Genomic DNA, 18,163 nt, shown 5'->3' with positions numbered 1-18,163 from the left:
GCTAGAGGAGGTGTGTCCATGCCTCACCTGAAGCACCCACAGCTGAACTAGAGGAGGTGTGTCCATGCCTCACCTGAAGCATCCACAGCTCAGCTGAGCTAGAGGAGGTGTGTCCATGCCTCACCTGAAGCATCCACAGCTCAGCTGAGCTAGAGGAGGTGTGTCCATGCCTCACCTGAAGCATCCACAGCTCAGCTGAGCTAGAGGAGGTGTGTCCATGCCTCACCTGAAGCATCCACAGCTCAGCTGAGCTAGAGGAGGTGTGTCCATGCCTCACCTGAAGCATCCACAGCTCAGCAGCTGGGAGAAGACGACTGAAACGATGAACTAAGGCAATAAGTACAGAGCTGATTTTGATGTTCCTTTGGTTCTCTGGCAAAGCCGTTGGGTGTTCCTTATGATGTTTTTAACTATAGCCTGCTAATCAGTATTTAATGTTTTTAGGAGAAGAGTTCAACAAAAGGGACAGTTGCGTCCATTTGCATGGACGGTTATTTTCTTTTCTTTTTTTTCACGGTTGTATTACATTTGTTTTTTCAAATAGAAGGTATGCTCTTGAGGTACAGTGGCTAACTTGTACAGTTGTCATGGTAATGTATCTCACCATCAGCAGTTTATTTGTACCCTTGTTGAAGTGGATATCTGGACAGTGTCCCTTTTGACTGTTAAATATGTAGAATTCTTGTTTCTCTCGTTAGGGATGGCAGTGGTGCAGTCTTTTATTTGGTCATCAGTTGATGTTGTTTTTGTTTTAAACATTGAGAGATGAATGAGTCTTGCACTGAAATCCCTCATAACTGAACATCAGTATTACCACAGAACAAATCGAGTGTTAAACAGACAAACATAACAGGGCCATCTAGTGGCTCAACAATCCTAAAGTCCAGCAAGGATCACACACACACACACACACTATTATGTTGGTGATGGATTTTAGTTTTGTTAGCTATATTTTATATACTTTTGTTTTTCTTATTATTTTGTCTGTGAGGACCCCCATAGTTTGGACTTTCCACTCAGGAACTCACTGTGAGGCTCGGTAAACGTGGTTTTCTTATTAATGGAGTTCATGTCTAACATGTAACTTGACCCTGGACTTTCCCATGTTACTTTGTAAATATTTAACTCACTATATACTTTTTTTTTCTCTAAAAGAAGTAGAACTCCAGAGACTAGGGATCCAAGAAATCTTCATTTTGTGAACGTAGCCGTCCATTTTAATAATAATGTTGTTTGTAACGGTTCACACATCTCCAGTATCGATCAAATACCAGGTCAGTCTGCCTGTGTCATGTTGTCAGTCTGCCTGTTGTCAGTCTGCCTGTTGTCAGTCTGCCTGTTGTCAGTCTGCCTGTTGTCAGTCTGCCTGTTGTCAGTCTGCCTGTTGTCAGTCTGCCTGTTGTCAGTCTGCCTGTTGTCAGTCTGCCTGTTGTCAGTCTGCCTGTTGTCAGACTGTCAGTCTGCCTGTGTCAGACTGAGGGCAGGTGGTGGGATAACTGTGTCAGACTGAGGGCAGGTGGTGGGATAACTGTGTCAGACTGAGGGCAGGTGGTGGGATAAGTGAACGATATTGTGAGGAAGAAGAAAAACACTAATAAACTTTGATGGATGCAGATAACGGGACTAGATGAGGATGGTGGCATGCTGTCTTGACGAAGGCCGAGTATTTTAGACAGCCATGTAAACAGGCTCACTGAAACAGGACTACCAGCGTGTCCTGATTCCTCAAACAAGTTGACGACAAGGTCTGTGAGCCAGGGTTAGAACTGCTCGTCTTGAAACTCTGGAGGATTGGGATGCCAGATCACTCTGATAAAAAAATAAAATAAATTGAATCGGTTAATTTTATGAACAAACAGGATGCATGTTGTTAATCCCCTTGATTGTTTTCTTATGCATTTGACTCAATGCACTATGATTATCTATTGTTTGCCAAATTTAATACAAAATGTTAAACGGGATTGTGAACATTTCTAACATTTCTTAATTTTAATGAAAAAAATAAACTGAATTGAAAATTCTTGGACCCCTGTTAAGGCAGTTGAATGTATATCTTTGTACAAAACAAGTTTAGTTCTGAGGATGTGGTAGTTACAGTAGACATGTGAAAGATAACCTTTTATAAATCTTTTGTATTAGAACATTAACGGTAATTTTGTATATATGAAGACTAGGCTTTCTGACTAGCAGAAAGGTTAAACATTCCTACATTTTTTTAAATGTATGGTTGTCAAATTATTACGTAAACATGCGCAATGTTTTATGTGCCTTTTATTTGGGTTGTCTAAATAAAAGAAAACCGTTAAGTGTGTTTCAGTGTGAATTTGTTCCTGATCAGTTGAATGTGATGGCGTATTCAGCAGTGGCTATCCGGTGGAAAGGTGAGTGAGGTCATCCAAACTGGTACGATGGATATTGAAGTTGCTTGTTAAATATTCTAATAAGTAAAATATAATTAATTCTAAACTGAATAAAGTATGTTTGTTTTTCTCACAAAATGTACGTTGTCACGCACAAATTCAACAACCGAGAGTTAAAGCTGCGGCCGAGCGACTGGCACTCATACGGTTGTACTTTTGTCAACCTTTAAAAACTTTGTTTAAATTGTTAAATTTCTTTTTTCATTCTTATCACCCAAAAAAAAAAAAAGCTGCAGTATTTACAGGCTGCAAACTGAAAGGCTGCAGTAGTGAATATTTGTTCTACCTTTCGAGAGAGAAAAACGTTTCGAAACTTTTTGTTTATAGGGTTAGGGTTCTAAAAAAAAAATTTTCACAGGCTGCAGGACTGAAAGGCTGCAGAACTGAGAGGCTGCAGTACTGAGGCTGCAGAACTGAGAGGCTGCAGTACTGAGGCTGCAGTACTGAGAGGCTGCAGAACTGAAAGGCTGCATTATAGAGACTGTAGTAGTGAAAGGCTGCAGTACTAAGAGGCTGCAGAACTGAAAGGCTACAGGACTGAGAGGCTGCAGGATTGAAAAGCTGCAGTAGTGAAAATGTTTTCTTTTCTTAAAGAAAATAAATTCTCTTTTTTGAAACGTACATTTCTTTCGAAAAACAAGCAGACACACGACACATAACATGAGTCACGACACATGTTATTTGTGCGCAAGTAAGCCTACTTTTGACACGAATAGGACGCCATGTTCGTGCTCTCCAGGACTTCCAGTTGTAGCAGCCTGCTGTTCCTGTTTTCTCCGCTAGAGAGCGCCCTGCTCAGCCTAATTTTGGCCAGCAGCTCCAGAGTATCTCGCTAGAACCAACCTTCTCTGAGACGCACCCACAGGACATATGTTTTAAAAAACACTCTGGTAAAGCATATTGTAAACGTGAAACTGGGGGACGACCCGCTTTCTGTAGCATCATGTTAAAAGGATGCATTAGTGAGCTTCTTTTGTCAGTGCTGGGGACGGAGGAGTCTCCATAAATTAGAGATATTTTCCCATTGAGAGGATAGATTATATTAACGTAACTCTAACGAATAGATGGGATGATTGTAGCGGAAAGTTCTCCAAAAAGGTGTCAACCCTTTCTTTCCAGGGGACGTTAGTGGAGCGACACCAGCTGTACGGGGTGAACCATCTTCGACGGGAGCCAACCGACACAGAGCACCTCACTGACTGAGACGAGACTATCGGTAACGTAGATGACAGGACCTCGGCGCAGCTGAAACCGTTCAGGGAAACTCGGATTTCAAACGGTACACGGAGATTGCAAGACAGTTTGTGAGATGTCCAACATTATGTTTTTTTTTTTTTGGGGGGGGGGGGGGGGGGGTTCCGGAGATGAACGGAGCGGTGTCCTGGCTCCCGCTGCCGGTAGAGCTCGAGCTAGCTCAAGCGTCTCAGTTGTTTTTAGCCGCACGGTGCTCGCGCTTCACCTGCTAACCTATTTAGCTCTAGCTAGCTAACCTTAATGATAAAGACTGTGTAACCTAGATATACTGTCTTTGAAATTACCGAAGATATAGTGATTTAAATATCAGCTAGCCACAGTTTGAAAGAGAGGTGAGGTTCGCCAGCCTACTGTAAAATCACGACCTGGGATGCCACAGGAGAGGTGGGTTGACTAGTCTTCTAACTAGCTAACCAGCCACCGACAGAGATAGTCTAGCTAGGTTACTGTGGCAAGAGGATGTTTGAAGTCAGATATGAAAGTGGAGCACCTTGCACGGGCATAATGCTGCTTTCACAACGGCCCTGACTGTGCGTGTTATAGATCTACTTAGTTGTCCATCTCTGTTACGAGCAAGTCCGGGAAAGTTAATACCGAATACTCGGTTCTTGGCTCCAACAACTGCCTTGATTCAAATGCAGTGCAGTTACTGGACGTGGAACTGAGCCGTGCAGTATTTATCACCTCCCTGTCATCTTGCGGGTTGTAATTTTTGTGATTAATGCACATAATCAGCCTCGGTGTTTGTGGGTGAGCAAGAGAAAGACCAGCATATATATTGATAACTTATGTGCATGTGGCGATGAAGCAGTCAAGTATAGCAAACCACGTTTTTCATATCGTCACATGCAATGTGTTTAAAAAGAGAATAGCGAGATGATTACAACAACAATTTAATATATAACTGACACACTGTCCCCACATCTCAAGTGTCACATCTCAACTATTCACTGGGAGGTATGCTCAGGGGAGTTGAGGAAGTTTCCTCTGAGGAGCTTGGCGGGAATGAGTTATGGAGCTGTTGTTGTGAAGGGTGTGACTGCGGGGATAGACTGCTGTCCCTACTGCCTTCCTGCGGCCAGGACAGATAAGAGACTCTCTCTGTCTCCTCAGTTTGTATATCTCTGTCTCCCTGTTGGCAGCTGGAGTGTAAATCTTTTGTTTAACAGTAAGGGGAGTTCTGTGTCTAATCTGTCACTGCACAGCTGCAGATAGGAGGCATTTTTGTGTGGAGGAAGTTTCACAGACCCAAGATTGGAACAAAAACAAACCCAAAATACATACATACATTCACATTACAGATGTTTACCTGGTGAATGTCAGCTTGTTTGATGTTAACCTGGTGAATGTCAGTTTGTTTGATGTTTACCTGTTGAATGTCAGCTTGTTTTTCCTTCCTGTAATATTTTCCCAAAAGCTTAGCTGTAAGACTGCTGAAAGCACCAGTAGATATAGTCGTTGCCCACCTGTTCTTGTGTTAGAGGATAGTTGCTGTTCAGGATTACCTTACCTGACCGACACAAACTAACATGCCAGGCTGTTTGTTGTGTGGGCCGGTTGCCATGGATATGAGGAGGATGATAACTGTTGGTCCAGGGGAGAGTCGGGTTAGGGTTAGGGCATCCATAGTAATGAGGTTAGGGTTAGGGCATCCATAGTAATGAGGTTAGGGTTAGGGCATCCACAGTAATGAGGTTAGGGTTAGGGCATCCACAGTAATGAGGTTAGGGTTAGGGCATCCACAGTAATGAGGTTAGGGTTAGGGCATCCATAGTAATAAGGTTAGGGTTAGGGCATCCACAGTAATAAGGTTAGGGTTAGGGCATCCACAGTAATGAGGTTAGGGTTAGGGCATCCACAGTAATGAGGTTAGGGTTAGGGCATCCACAGTAATGAGGTTAGGGTTAGGGCATCCACAGTAATAAGGTTAGGGTTAGGGCATCCACAGTAATGAGGTTAGGGTTAGGGCATCCATAGTAATGAGGTTAGGGTTAGGGCATCCACAGTAATGAGGTTAGGGTTAGGGCATCCATAGTAATAAGGTTAGGGTTAGGGCATCCACAGTAATGAGGTTAGGGTTAGGGCATCCACAGTAATGAGGTTAGGGTTAGGGCATCCACAGTAATGAGGTTAGGGTAAGGGCATCCACAGTAATGAGGTTAGGGTTAGGGCATCCGCAGTAATGAGGTTAGGGTTAGGCAGGGTGTGTGATGTGAGGCAGGGCGTGGGATGTGAGGCAGGGCGTGGGATGTGAGGCAGGGTGTGGGATGTGAGGCAGGGTGTGTGATGTGAGGCAGGGTGAGTGATGTGAGGCAGTGTGAGTGATGTGAGGCAGGGTGTGTGATGTGAGGCAGGGCGTGGGATGTGAGGCAGGGTGTGGGATGTGAGGCAGGGTGTGTGATGTGAGGCAGGGTGTGTGATGTGAGGCAGGGTGAGTGATGTGAGGCAGGGTGTGTGATGTGAGGCAGGGTGTGGGATGTGAGGCAGGGTGAGTGATGTGAGGCAGGGTGTGTGATGTGAGGCAGGGTGTGGGATGTGAGGCAGGGTGTGTGATGTGAGGCAGGGTGTGGGATGTGAGGCAGGGTGAGTGATGTGAGGCAGAGTGAGTGATGTGAGGCAGGGTGTGTGATGTGAGGCAGGGTGTGGGATGTGAGGCAGGGTGTGGGATGTGAGGCAGGGTGAGTGATGTGAGGCAGGCTGTGTGATGTGAGGCAGGGTGTGTGATGTGAGGCAGGCCTGGCCAGGGAGGTGGATTATCAGCTCCTCTACTTACGAGGTGCATGTGGAGGCCTCGGGGGGGTCACGCTACAGCTGTCGGCGGGCGTTGCCCCCAGCCCCTCCTCTCCTGGCCGTCTGACACCCAGGGCAGAACGGACGTCACAGCGTTGCCAAGGGAACGTGGACGCCCAGGGTGACGGGGTGTTGCAATGGTCTGGCCATCCAGACCAGAAGTAACATGATTAGACAGCTGCCCTGCTTGGCAAGGGTAGCACACCGCTGTGTGTGTGTGTGTGTGTGTGTGTGTGTGTTTGTGTGTGTGTGTGGTTGTGTGTGTGTGTGTGTGTGGGAAGGGTAGCACACCGCTTTGTGTGTTTGATGAAAAATGCAGTGTTTTTCTGTGACTAATTGTCTAAATCATTTTTTTTCTTCTCTGTCCGTAAAACAAGGCCTGTCTACAAAGGCACAAAATCTTGCTTTCTGAATGAATTCAGTTTGTCCCCTTAGTCATTGTGATGCTAATCAGCCATGACCTCCTTCCCTGTGTAGGAGTTGACAGCGTGGGCGAGGTGTGCTGCTGTGCTGCACCTGGAGCAGCAGCTCTGTCCTCCTGCCTCCCTCTGCCTCGGTCCCCCTGCCTCCCTCTGACTCTGTCCCCCTGCCTCCATCTCTGTCTCTGTCCCCCTGCCTCCGTCTCTGCCTCTGTCCCCCTGCCTCCGTCTCTGCCTCCGTCCCCCTGCCTCCGTCTCTGCCTCGGTCTCAGCGTTGGATGCAGCAGGGACACGCAGCAGAGCAGCAGAGGTCAGGAGAAAAGGAGGAGAGTCGGATGATGTGGAGTGTCCAGGTGTCTGTCTGTGAGCGAGCTGCCATGAGGCGGGGATAATAGACCAAGGGCCCACAGGGACCAGGGACCCACAGGGACCACCAGGGACCAGGGGCCCACAGGGGCCCACAGGGACCACCAAGGACCCACAGGGACCCACAGGGACCCACAGGGGCCCACAGGGACCAGGGACCCACAGGGGCCCACAGGGACCCACAGGGACCCACAGGGGCCCACAGGGACCAGGGACCCACAGGGGCCCACAGGGACCAGGGACCCACAGGGGCCCACAGGGACCACCAGGGACCCACAGGGACCAGGGGGATCTGAGGCGCGGGGAGCAGCAGGCGTCAGCCAGGCCAGGCGTCTCCAGACCCGCCAGGCAAGATTTCTCGTGTGGTGCTGCCGGGCCGGAGGAGGGGCGCGGTGAGGAGGCTAGAGGCTCTCTGGATGATGACCAGCCTGTTCCGTCGCAGCAGCGCTGGCGGAGGCGGTCACCACGGCGACGTGGACCACGGTGGAGACGCGTCCTCTCCCGGCGAGCTCAACAACAGCCGCCCCGGGCGCCAGGTGAGGCGTCTGGAGTTCAGACAGGCCATGGAGGACTTCCACTCCATGTTCCCCAGCATGGAGCCAGAGGTGATCGAGTGCGTGCTGCGGGCCAACCACGGAGCGGTGGACGCCACCATCGACCGTCTGCTGCAGATGAGCCTGGACGGACACGACTCAGACGACAGCTCCGACTCAGACGACAGCATCCCTCCTGAGGTCAGTCTGCCTGCCCCCAGGGGGGTCGGAGGTCACTCGGGTGTGTTGTACTGAGCGCTGTGTTCCAGCCTGGTGATGTCAGTCTGGACCGGTCTAGGATCTCTCCTCTCCCTCCTCTGTGGTCACTGAGCAGTGATGTCACTGTGCTCAGTGACATCACTGAGCAGAGAGTAAATCTAGAACCAAGCCAAAGAACTTATATGTTCTTCTATACTCTTTGGCCAAGCTACCAGCGCTGAGTGTGATTAGATTACTGCAGCTCTTTCAGTTGCAGACATATCTGCAGTTTTTATTACTCTCTGCCTGGCGTGATTCCCTACTTCACTCTAACCACCACCGAGGGGAAGAGAAACAGGTTTTCATATAAAATATGGATGAACCTGATGCCTGATGGTGAATTGCACTCTGGCTCACCTGCAAAGCTTTTAGTTGGCAAGTCTCAGCGATCCTGTCCACCCGTTTCTACACGATGACAAGCTAACTGCTTGAGGTGGAAGCAACACTTCAGATACTGAAACCCTGATTGCAGAACATATTTCAAATGTTGACACTTTTCATTTGGACTGAAAACCCAGTCCTGCATGCTGTCTCTGCTGGATGGGGTACATTTACATTTAGTCATTTAGCAGACGCTCTTACCCAGAGCGACTTACAGTAAGTACAGGGACATTCCCCCGAGGCAAGTAGGGTGAAGTGCCTTGCCCAAGGACACAACGTCATTTGGTTTGCACAGCCGGGAATCGATTCTGATTACTATCCCGATTCCCTAACCGCTCAGCCATCTGACTCCAGGTTTTTTTGCTGGCCTGACATCTGGGTTAGTTAGGCTCCCTGATACAGCTCATGTCCTATGCTGTGTGAAGTACCCACAGTTAACCCGTCAGATGTGCTCTGCATGGTGAGGTTGGCATCTCTGTGACCTTTAACCCCTGTGATGTGGGGTCAGGATCTCTGATGACCTTTAACCCCTGCAGGTGCTGGAGCAGACCCTGGAGCCAGACAGCTCAGACGAGGAGCCCCCCCCAGTGTACTCCCCCCCCTCCTACGACATGCACATCTACGACAGGAAGTACCCTGACCACTTCCTGCCAGCCCCACCACCCAGGCAGGAGGGGGAGGGGCTTGACCTTAAAGGAGCAAGACTAAATCCTACAGATATATTCACACTGTACTTATATCATATATAAATGAATGTGTCAAGATATGAGCTGAGTGCATGGTGCTGTAGGAGTCCCAGGTTAGATGCAAGGGGCTTGAGGCTGTCTGGGGGGGTGAGATGTGAATGCTGTGAGGCTGACGGCTCCTGAGGCTGTCAGTGCTCCCCCTGCTGGCTGAGGTGTGCTACTGCAGCCATCTCTCCTCCCAGGCTGTGTGGACTGACTCTGTCTCTCCCTGCCTCAGGTTTGACACCCAGCCCCCGCCCAGTCAATGGCCGGTTGGCAACTACAGGAACTGGAACCCACCGTTGCTAGGCAACCTCCCTGACAACTTCCTGCGTATCCTGCCACAGCAGCAGGACAGCCTGCCAGTAGGTGCATTATGGGCCGGGTCCTGGAGGTCTCTCATGACTCAGCACTCCTCACCCCTAACTTCTGACACAACCCACAGATTAGATTTATGTTTCCTCATTAAAGGAGTTACTGCTGTCTTAATGATGTTTATTCATGTCAGATACAGTTTCTGTCCATGCAGGTCAGTAATGTTCCTTCTGATCTTGTACTGAAGGGAACTGAGTTAGTGTCTGACCTCCCCTCTCCCCCTCTCCTTCCTCCCCTCCCCCACTTCAGTGCTCCCAGAGCAGTCTGACCCAGCCTTCCTCCTCGTCTTCGTTGTCCTCGTTGTCGTCGGTGACGCAGGCGGGCGAGCCGGGGGTCTCCATGGAGACGGAGCAGGAGAGGAAGCTGCGGTGGTACCTGGAGGACGAGCGTGTCGCCCTGTTCCTGCAGAACCATGAGTTCATGAGGGAGCTGCAGCGCAACCGAGACTTCCTCATCGCTCTGGAGAGAGGTACTCTCTGTTTCTCACACACACACACTCACATACACACACAACCTAGACTTCCTCATCGCTTTGGAGAGAGGTACTCTCTCTCACACACACTCACACACACACAACCGAGACTTCCTCATCGCTCTGGAGAGAGGTACTCTCTCACACACACACACACACACACACACAACTGAGATTTCCTCGGGCTAGGTCTGACTTTAGACACACAACGTTTCTTTTCTGGGTTGTGGTGTGTGTGTGTTAACCCTGTTCTTGCTCCAGGAGATGATCGTGGGTGTGTGTGTGTGTTAACCCTGTTCTTGCTCCAGGAGATGATCGTGGGTCTGGCTCGGTCGAAGCCTGCACCCCAGTCTCAGACGAGGCCCTGTTCAGTGACAAGCTCAAGCACATGGGCAAATGTGAGACCCTCTCTCTCTCGATGTTCTAAACTCTAATAGCAGGGTAGCAGAGTAGAAGGGTAGCAGCGTAGAAGGGTAGCAGCGTAGCACCGTAGCAGCGTAGAAGGGTAGCACCGTAGAAGGGTAGCAGCGTAGCAGCGTAGAAGGGTAGCAGCGTAGCAGGGTAGCAGCGTAGCAGGGTAGCAGCGTAGCAGGGTAGCAGGGTAGCAGCGTAGCAGCGTAGCAGGGTAGTAGCGTAGCAGGGTAGCAGCATAGCAGGGTAGTAGCGTAGCAGGGTAGCAGCGTAGCAGGGTAGCAGCGTAGCAGGGTAGTAGCGTAGCAGGGTAGCAGCATAGCAGGGTAGCAGCATAGCAGGGTAGTAGCGTAGCAGGGTAGTAGCGTAGCAGCGTAGCAGGGTAGTAGCGTAGCAGGGTAGCAGCGTAGCAGGGTAGTAGCGTAGCAGGGTAGTAGCGTAGCAGGGTAGTAGCGTAGCAGGGTAGCAGCGTAGCAGGGTAGTAGCGTAGCAGGGTAGTAGCGTAGCAGGGTAGTAGCGTAGCAGGGTAGTAGCGTAGCAGGGTAGCAGGGTAGTAGCGTAGCAGGGTAGTAGCGTAGCAGGGTAGTAGCGTAGCAGGGTAGCAGCGTAGCAGGGTAGTAGCGTCTGACCTCCTGATGCTCCACAGCCACCAGGAGGAGGCTCCTGGAGCTGGTCAGAGCCTTCTCAGAGAAGACCCGCAAGAGGAAAGCCAAGAGGAGAGATCTGATGCCGCAGCGTCCGTATCCTCCTGGGTGCAGCTCGGTGGTTAGAGAACGTGACTGCGGATCTAGAGATTGCAGGTTTAAATCTTCCTCTGTGTGTCACTGGTTGACCGCTAAATGAATACATTAATAGTATGTTATTTAACACATGGTACAGTTAATGGGGTTCATCAGGGCTTTGACTGCACAGCTATCTGCAGCCTTTCTCAACCCTGGTCCCCAGACCCTATGCCCTGCTCCAACACACCTGGTTCAGATGAACAGGTTGTTATCAAGCTCAGCAAAAGCCTGTTGATGACCCATCCATCTGAACTAGTGTGTGCTGGAGCAGGGAAACACTGGAACATGCAGGGCAGGGGTCTGAGGACCAGGGCCAAGAGAGACAGACACAGTCAGATCTTTAACACCCTGTCCAGACTGGGCACCACCACCTCCACTGCCAACCTCCTGGCTGATGAGGAGGGGCCGCTGAACGGTAAGTATCCATGTGGTCGTGTGGGTGATGCTGATGACCACTGCGGTCCATTGGGACTTGACGCAGCGTGTTGTTGTTTAGGAGACAACAGCAAGATCCAGAGGCCGGCCACACAGGAAGAGGAGGTGCCCCAGCAGGAAGTGTTGTCATGGTGAGTGCAATGCAGGAACAGATAGATAGTAACAGTATGTCAACTGGCATTCATTTTAACTACAGCATCTCTCTTCCAGATGTGACTTCTAGTAGTGTCTGGCCTGGCCTTCCCTCCTATGTCCTGGTCTTTATTCTGGTCCTGGTCCTGGTCTTGGTCTTGGTTCTGATCCTGGTCTTGGTCCTGATCCTGGTCTTGGTCCTGGTCCTGGTCTTGGTTCTGGTCTTGGTACTGGTCTTGGTCTTGGTCTTGGTTCTGATCCTGGTCTTGGTCCTGGTCTTGGTCCTGGTCTATCAGTCCGACCACATCTGCTCCTTTACTCTAGGCTGTTAGATTCAGTAACACCTAATGAAGATTTAATCTCATAACTAGTTTGTTTTTGTACCTTCAACCTTCAGATTCCTCTGGAAGAGCAGTGGACGGATCATTTATTTAGAAACTGAATCTTCACGCTCTTCTCCTTTTGAACTGTTGAGGAAGTCCCAGTGAATGTCTCTTGCAGATTCTCTTGGAGGCCAGATTCTCTGTTTGTATAATTGTCAGTTATTGCAGATGTATCAGTGCGCCTTGAGACAGGGTTCTTGCTGTTCTCGTAGATGCACAGCAGAAAGGTTCACTGCTGTTCTGTATAAAACACAGCTGCGTGCCACAGAGTTTTTCTTGGCCTGTTTATGTCTTTCCCAGACTTTTATACCAACACTTCCTAATGCTGTATAATGCAGATGTAGCTATATTTAGAATGTACAATCTGCAATTGTATGTAGCCAGTCTATTTATTGAAATGGTTTGAAAGACTTCTGTTGTCGGCAGGATATGATTTGTAGTTAGCAAGACAATACTCACTGCTCAGGGGATCTGTTCTCTCTTCTTATATTTCCCTTCTCTTTTCACATCTGAAATGTTCTATTGTCTCTTTCAACACTTTGTGTTGGTTGTCTTCAAAGCTATGTGTTGTTGATGTTCCAGTCATGAATCATGCATCTCTACACTCGCATCTCATCACAGGAGAGAGGGGAGGGAGAGAGAGAGAGGGGAAGGAGAGGAGAGGAGGGGAGGGAGAGAGGGAAGGGGAGGGGAGAGAGAGGGGTGGAGGGAGAGAGGCGAGGGAGAGAGAGTGTAGCGAGGGAGAGAGTATAGCGAGCGAGGGGAGGGAGAGAGGGGAGGGAGAGAGAGAGAGAGGGGAGCGAGTGAGGGAGAGAGAGCGAGGGGAGGGAGAGAGGGTAGAGAGCGAGGGGAGGGAGAGAGAGGGGAGGGAGAGAGAGGGTAGCGAGCGAAGGGAGGGAGAGAGAGGGTAGCAAGCGAGGGGAGGGAGAGAGAGGTAATCGAGCAAGGGGAGGGAGAGAGAGGGTTGCGAGGGAGGGAGAGAGGGGAGGGAGAGAGAGGATAGCGAGCGAGGGGAGGGAGAGAGGGAGGTCAGAGACCTGTTCTCGTCCAGGTGGTAAGACAGAGAGGGGATCTTCTCAGCTTCCTGCTATAGGACCATGTTATCTGTGTTCTGCTGAACACCAGACAGTAGAGTGTGATGTGAGGCAAGGTTGGTGTATAGAAGTGTAAAACTACTGTATTACCATGTCGGCATGGTAACAGGGACGCTGGTTTAATGGATCATACAGGTTTTCTGGCTCATGCTTTTTCATTCCGTGTGGAAATGGAGAAAGGTAACTGTTCTCCTTCCTGTTCTCCTTCACCACAGATACATCAGACCCCAGTAAAACCCTGTATGCAGACACCAAGTGTGGACCTGAGGAAGCCTTCTCACGGCAGAGTGGAGCCATCTAGGAGAACTGTGGACGCTCGTCTCACAAGAGTTCAGCAGCACCTCAAAATAGGAACAAACGTCAGCTCATTTGTGAAACTCGTACATGAACCATTTTACTCAGCATTTATAAACCAAATGTTCTGCAAATGATGCTCAAGTTCAAACAAAATGATCTAGCTTAAACTAGGATTTTTTTTTAAATTAATTCCAAAATGTATTTTTAGGTGATTGGTTTGTTGCTGTATTGCTGTAGACTTGAAAATATCTTATAACTCAGATCAATCCAAAACAAATAAAAGTGATTATTGATTGTAATATTTTGAGAATAATATTATGTAAATCTTTTCTTTAACAGCTTTGATTTTCCATTTGAATAATAAAATAATGTTGTACCCTGTGATGTAGTGATTTATGAGGCGATACAGTTTAACCCATACATACATATTAGATGTCCTTGGGCTTCGACATTCATTCCGTGTTTCTGATTATTTTCTAGTGGTAAATGGACTGCACTTTTAAAGCCTGTTTCTACTTTAACGGTTCTCCAAGCACCTTAAATATTTGCCTTTTACCCCCCCCACACTCACACACAGCCATGCAAGGCACTGGCCTGCTCATTAGCAGAGCAGCACTGTGTGTCTTGTTCAAGGACACTTCAAGTCATGGATCAACCCTCTTAGCTTCTGCTCTACCCCCTGAGCCACAGCCAAACTAAACCATGACTTCTCCCAGAATGCAGCAGGGTCCACTTCCTGTTCCTCCTGGTGAAGGATGAGCATCTGTCAGTGGTTCAGCATCATCTGGCCACACAAAGGAAGCGCTGTGACTACTGACTGACTGACAGGCAGATCTGCTGCTAGCGAACCCTGGACAATCACGCAGGACGGCAGGATCATGTGACTGAAGTCAAACAGAAATGGGCCAAAGCTAGAGCTGCAGCTTGATGTCAAAATGGAAGAATTCCCCTTCTGTCATTTCCAGGCTCCTTCCTCTCTCTGAAATACATGTGACATGTTGCAAACAAATCAAGGCTGAAGAGATCAAAAATTGTATTTGGGCTTCCTCAAATCATCCTGCATTTTTTCTACTCAAATAGTTCAACATTGTTTGAAATGGAACTATGACTGTATATCTGACTCTTGTGAGAACCACAAACTCCGTTTAGTTTGATGAAATCTGTGGTTTTGACCCGAGGCTTAACCCTCATGGAGATCCAGCAAGTTCAAACCACTGACCAGCCTTGTCCAGTAGGTGGAGCTGTACACAAATATTTCCCAGCAGCTCGTCTGCATGCTTCCTCCATGTTTTCAGTCCATCTTGTGTTGCTGTAGCTTTGTGTTTACAAGCTGTATGGTTAAAAAGATTGTGTTTCATTGTCTTCCTCTTTCTTTCAGTGCAAAGAATTATGATATTCCTGTAAATTATTTGATTGTCCTGGTTTGTTAGAGTGTGTTGGCTAGTCCAAATCTGTATTTCTCTTCCTGGTTGATCCTCCACCATCTGTCCCCCTCACACCCACTCCTCGTGTGTTGGGCTGGGTGTGTGTCTCTGTGATCAGAACCGGCCCGGTCCCTTGGAAATGACACACTTCTCTCAAGGCCATAGCTGGAACTGCTCCGCTCCTGGAGATGAGCCAGGCCTGACCCTGCGTTTATTCTCAGTCCTCCAGTGCAGCCTGGAGAAGCCCCTGCCATCGCAGGACACACCGTCAGATTGTCCACAATCCCATTTAATCTGAAGTCTGGCTGGGAAGTTTTAACCCATGCTTAGAGGAGGCAGGCTGGCCTGCCAGCAGCACAGGGTGCACACAGCTTAAGAATGCGGTCTGTGCCCTCTGTCCGCTCAGCAAGTCAACATGCACCTCCTCCTCTCTCCAGCCTGATGCTCCTCCTCCTCTCTCCAGCCTGATGCACCTCCTCCTCCCTCCAGCCTGATGCTCCTCCTCCTCTCTCCAGCCTGATGCACTTCCTCCTCTCTCCAGCCTGATGCTCCTCCTCCTCCCTCCAGCCTGATGCACCTCCTCCTCTCTCCAGCCTGATGCTCCTCCTCCTCTCTCCAGCCTGATGCACCTCCTCCTCTCTCCAGCCTGATGCACCTCCTCCTCTCTCCAGCCTGATGCACCTCCTCCTCTCTCCAGCCTGATGCTCCTCCTTCTCTCTCCAGCCTGATGCACCTCCTCCTCTCTCCAGCCTGATGCACCTCCTCCTCTCTCCAGCCTGAAGCACCTCCTCCTCTCTCCAGCCTGATGCTCCTCTCTCCAGCCTGATGCTCCTCTCTCCAGCCTGATGCTCCTCTCTCCAGCCTGATGCTCCTCTCTACAGCCTGATGCTCCTCTCTCCAGCCTGATGCTCCTCTCTCCAGCCTGATGCTCCTCTCTCCAGCCTAATGCTCCTCTCTCCAGCCTGATGCTCTCAGACTGAATCTCCACCAAGTGCTCAGCCAGTTCGACATCTGGTAAATATTGGCCAATATTTTTATTTGCAACTGTTGATGATGTGTGTTTTTGTGTAACTCATGATGGGAAACTGAGAGCTGATGGATTGATTGAATTCAATGAAGGTTTTTCCAACTAAACATATTTTGTAATGATAAACACAACTTGTATTGTTATAGTTTCTAATGTTGGAACTTTAAGACGGCTTCTTTTTTGATGATTGTTTTGGTAGCCTGAGTACAATAGTCTTGAGCAGATGCTACGGCTATATGCACCCCATCGGAACGGCTTACTGTATGCACTAGAGGCTTAAAGCGTCCCTCTGGTCCAAGCCTGTCACCAGTGTTAACCCACAGCAGGAACCTCCCTGGACGTGCCTTTGTCTAACGCAACATGATCAGTCACATCAACATGCTGTGCTCCCTCTCCACACCTCCACCACCTCCCTATCCCTGCAGGCCTGACCGCGCCACACCTTCTGACCAGGACTGCTGCACCCGGAGCTCTGCTGAGCAGGACCAGAGGTACCCTCTCCCTTCCCCTCAGCCCACAGAGCCTGACAGACTGACAACAGATGGTGGGGGGTTGTGTTGGTGGCGAGGGGGGTAGGGGGGTGGTAGAGGACTAAACGTGTGACTCAGACTCAAGTGGTAATCATGGTGTATAATAAGAGGGAACATCTCACCCTCAACACCACGGTGAGCCTCGTTCATGATAGCTTGATTGGCAAGACCTGCGCTGCCCTCCCACACACACACATGTGCAGTTAAACACACACCCCAGCTCTCCATGGTCCTGATCTGCCTCTAACCTGAGACCAGGGTGATGGAGGGGGAGGGGTGATGGAGGGGGAGGTGGGATATGAAGCTTTCCAGGGACTGTGTGTGTGTGTGTGTGTTTGTTTATAGCAGCAGAACTGAACGGTTCCTCTCTTGTCTGACTCTGCCACCCTCGTCTGCCTGCAAAGTCACACCGACTCAGACAGTCTTCAGTAGAGCATCAGAACAAAGAATCTATAGTTTATTAATACTCAGATGTCTTAACAATGCATTACGCTAATATCCGATTTGATCAGGCGAGTACAACGTAGGCCTCCAACCTGCAGACATAGCGATGAGCCTGAAGTGAAACGCTAGCCGACCATAGCCTTGTGTGCTTTAAATAAGCGGATGTCCACTGCACAAGAACTTCATTTCCCAAATTGCAACGCGCCCCATGATGTTTCCAACAGCTGACAGACGGCAGAAAGGCTCTGCTGTCAGAGAGAGAGAGAGAGAGAGAGAGAGAGAGAGAGAGAGAGAGAGCGAAAGAGAGAGAGAGAGAGAGACCGAGAGACCAAGCCTCTCGGCTAAACGGACAGAACACACAGCCCTAGCACTACCGGACTTTGCACTGCCTTGTTCTAGGATATTATCATCAGCGAGCATCGTTTTCATTTCCCCCCCAATACAATTATTGAGTTATTTGGGAGATTTCAACCGGGACATTCGTTAAGTTCCGTTATATCGTGTCGCCGTTGCATGTGCATTTCAACATTCACAGTTTGACTCAAGCCCTAAAAGCGGAGCCCAAATGCCGAGGAATGGATAGTGTGACTGATAACGGTGGAAAGATGGTCGAGAGTGATGAGCATTCGGAGAGGGGTAGCGGCGGTGGCGCAGCGATGGCCGCGCTACATCAATGCGAACTCATCCAGAACATGATTGAAATCTCCATCTCCAGTTTACAGGGGCTCCGGACCAAATGCGCCGCATCCAACGACCTTACACAACAAGAAATCCGTACTTTGGAGGTAATAAAAGGCATAAATACGGGCGTCCAATTTGCAGAGTCATGTAGCCTATATGTCCGCCTTGGTGCTTATAGCGAGGCTCCATATGAGTGAGTGAGCCTATTTTGCACAATTCACTGCAGTTCTTTGCTGTAGCCTTGCGCGATGCAATGGATTAATGGTTATTTCAAGAATATAACCCTGCATGGAGGGCTTCCATATTTCTGCTTTGGCTAAATATAGACGCCCCTCCGGACGCTTGATCTCATTCTGACCTCTTTCTCTAGGTGAAATATTTGGCATGGACCCCCGGATATTTTGTTTGCAGCACTATTGTGTGCAGTTTACATCAAACGGGTCCAATTCCACTCATTCTAAGCTTTCAAACTGGGTCTGTCTATAATTTCGTCTTGGTTCACGATTTTGTGTTTCTGCATCAGGCAAATC

General features: G+C 49.2%; 1 protein-coding gene and 1 long non-coding RNA gene across 2 annotated transcripts; both read left to right on the top strand.

Annotated features, from left to right (window-relative positions):
• The first annotated feature begins 3,268 nt into the window (after window positions 1–3,268).
• On the top strand, window positions 3,269–7,376 carry LOC136963198 (uncharacterized). Its single transcript, XR_010878971.1, has 3 exons — window positions 3,269–3,310; window positions 3,540–3,699; window positions 6,942–7,376. It is a non-coding gene; the product is annotated as an uncharacterized lncRNA (long non-coding RNA).
• A 26-nt stretch (window positions 7,377–7,402) lies between these two features.
• On the top strand, window positions 7,403–13,908 carry LOC136963197 (CUE domain-containing protein 1-like). The gene is made up of 9 exons (XM_067257244.1): window positions 7,403–7,983; window positions 8,958–9,088; window positions 9,385–9,511; window positions 9,771–9,990; window positions 10,302–10,391; window positions 11,051–11,144; window positions 11,543–11,601; window positions 11,683–11,752; window positions 13,446–13,908. Coding segments are annotated over exons 1-9 (1,110 nt in total). The 5' UTR covers window positions 7,403–7,665; the 3' UTR covers window positions 13,447–13,908.
• The last annotated feature ends 4,255 nt before the right edge of the window (window positions 13,909–18,163 follow it).

This window comes from Osmerus mordax, chromosome 19, assembly GCF_038355195.1.
Source record: "Osmerus mordax isolate fOsmMor3 chromosome 19, fOsmMor3.pri, whole genome shotgun sequence".
NCBI classification, from domain to species: domain Eukaryota; kingdom Metazoa; phylum Chordata; class Actinopteri; order Osmeriformes; family Osmeridae; genus Osmerus; species Osmerus mordax.
Note: the sequence above shows the minus strand (reverse complement) of the source record. Positions and strands in the feature narration are given on the sequence as shown.

Excerpts from the sequence above, each read along its gene's own strand:
- LOC136963197 (XM_067257244.1), top strand. The coding sequence starts at position 7,666 with ATGATGACCAGCCTGTTCCGTCGCAGCAGCGCTGGCGGAGGCGGTCAC. Across the intron at positions 9,089-9,384 it reads CTGCCAGCCCCACCACCCAG|GTTTGACACCCAGCCCCCGC; the intron begins GCAGGAGGGGGA and ends TCCCTGCCTCAG. Across the intron at positions 10,392-11,050 it reads GCTCAAGCACATGGGCAAAT|CCACCAGGAGGAGGCTCCTG; the intron begins GTGAGACCCTCT and ends GATGCTCCACAG.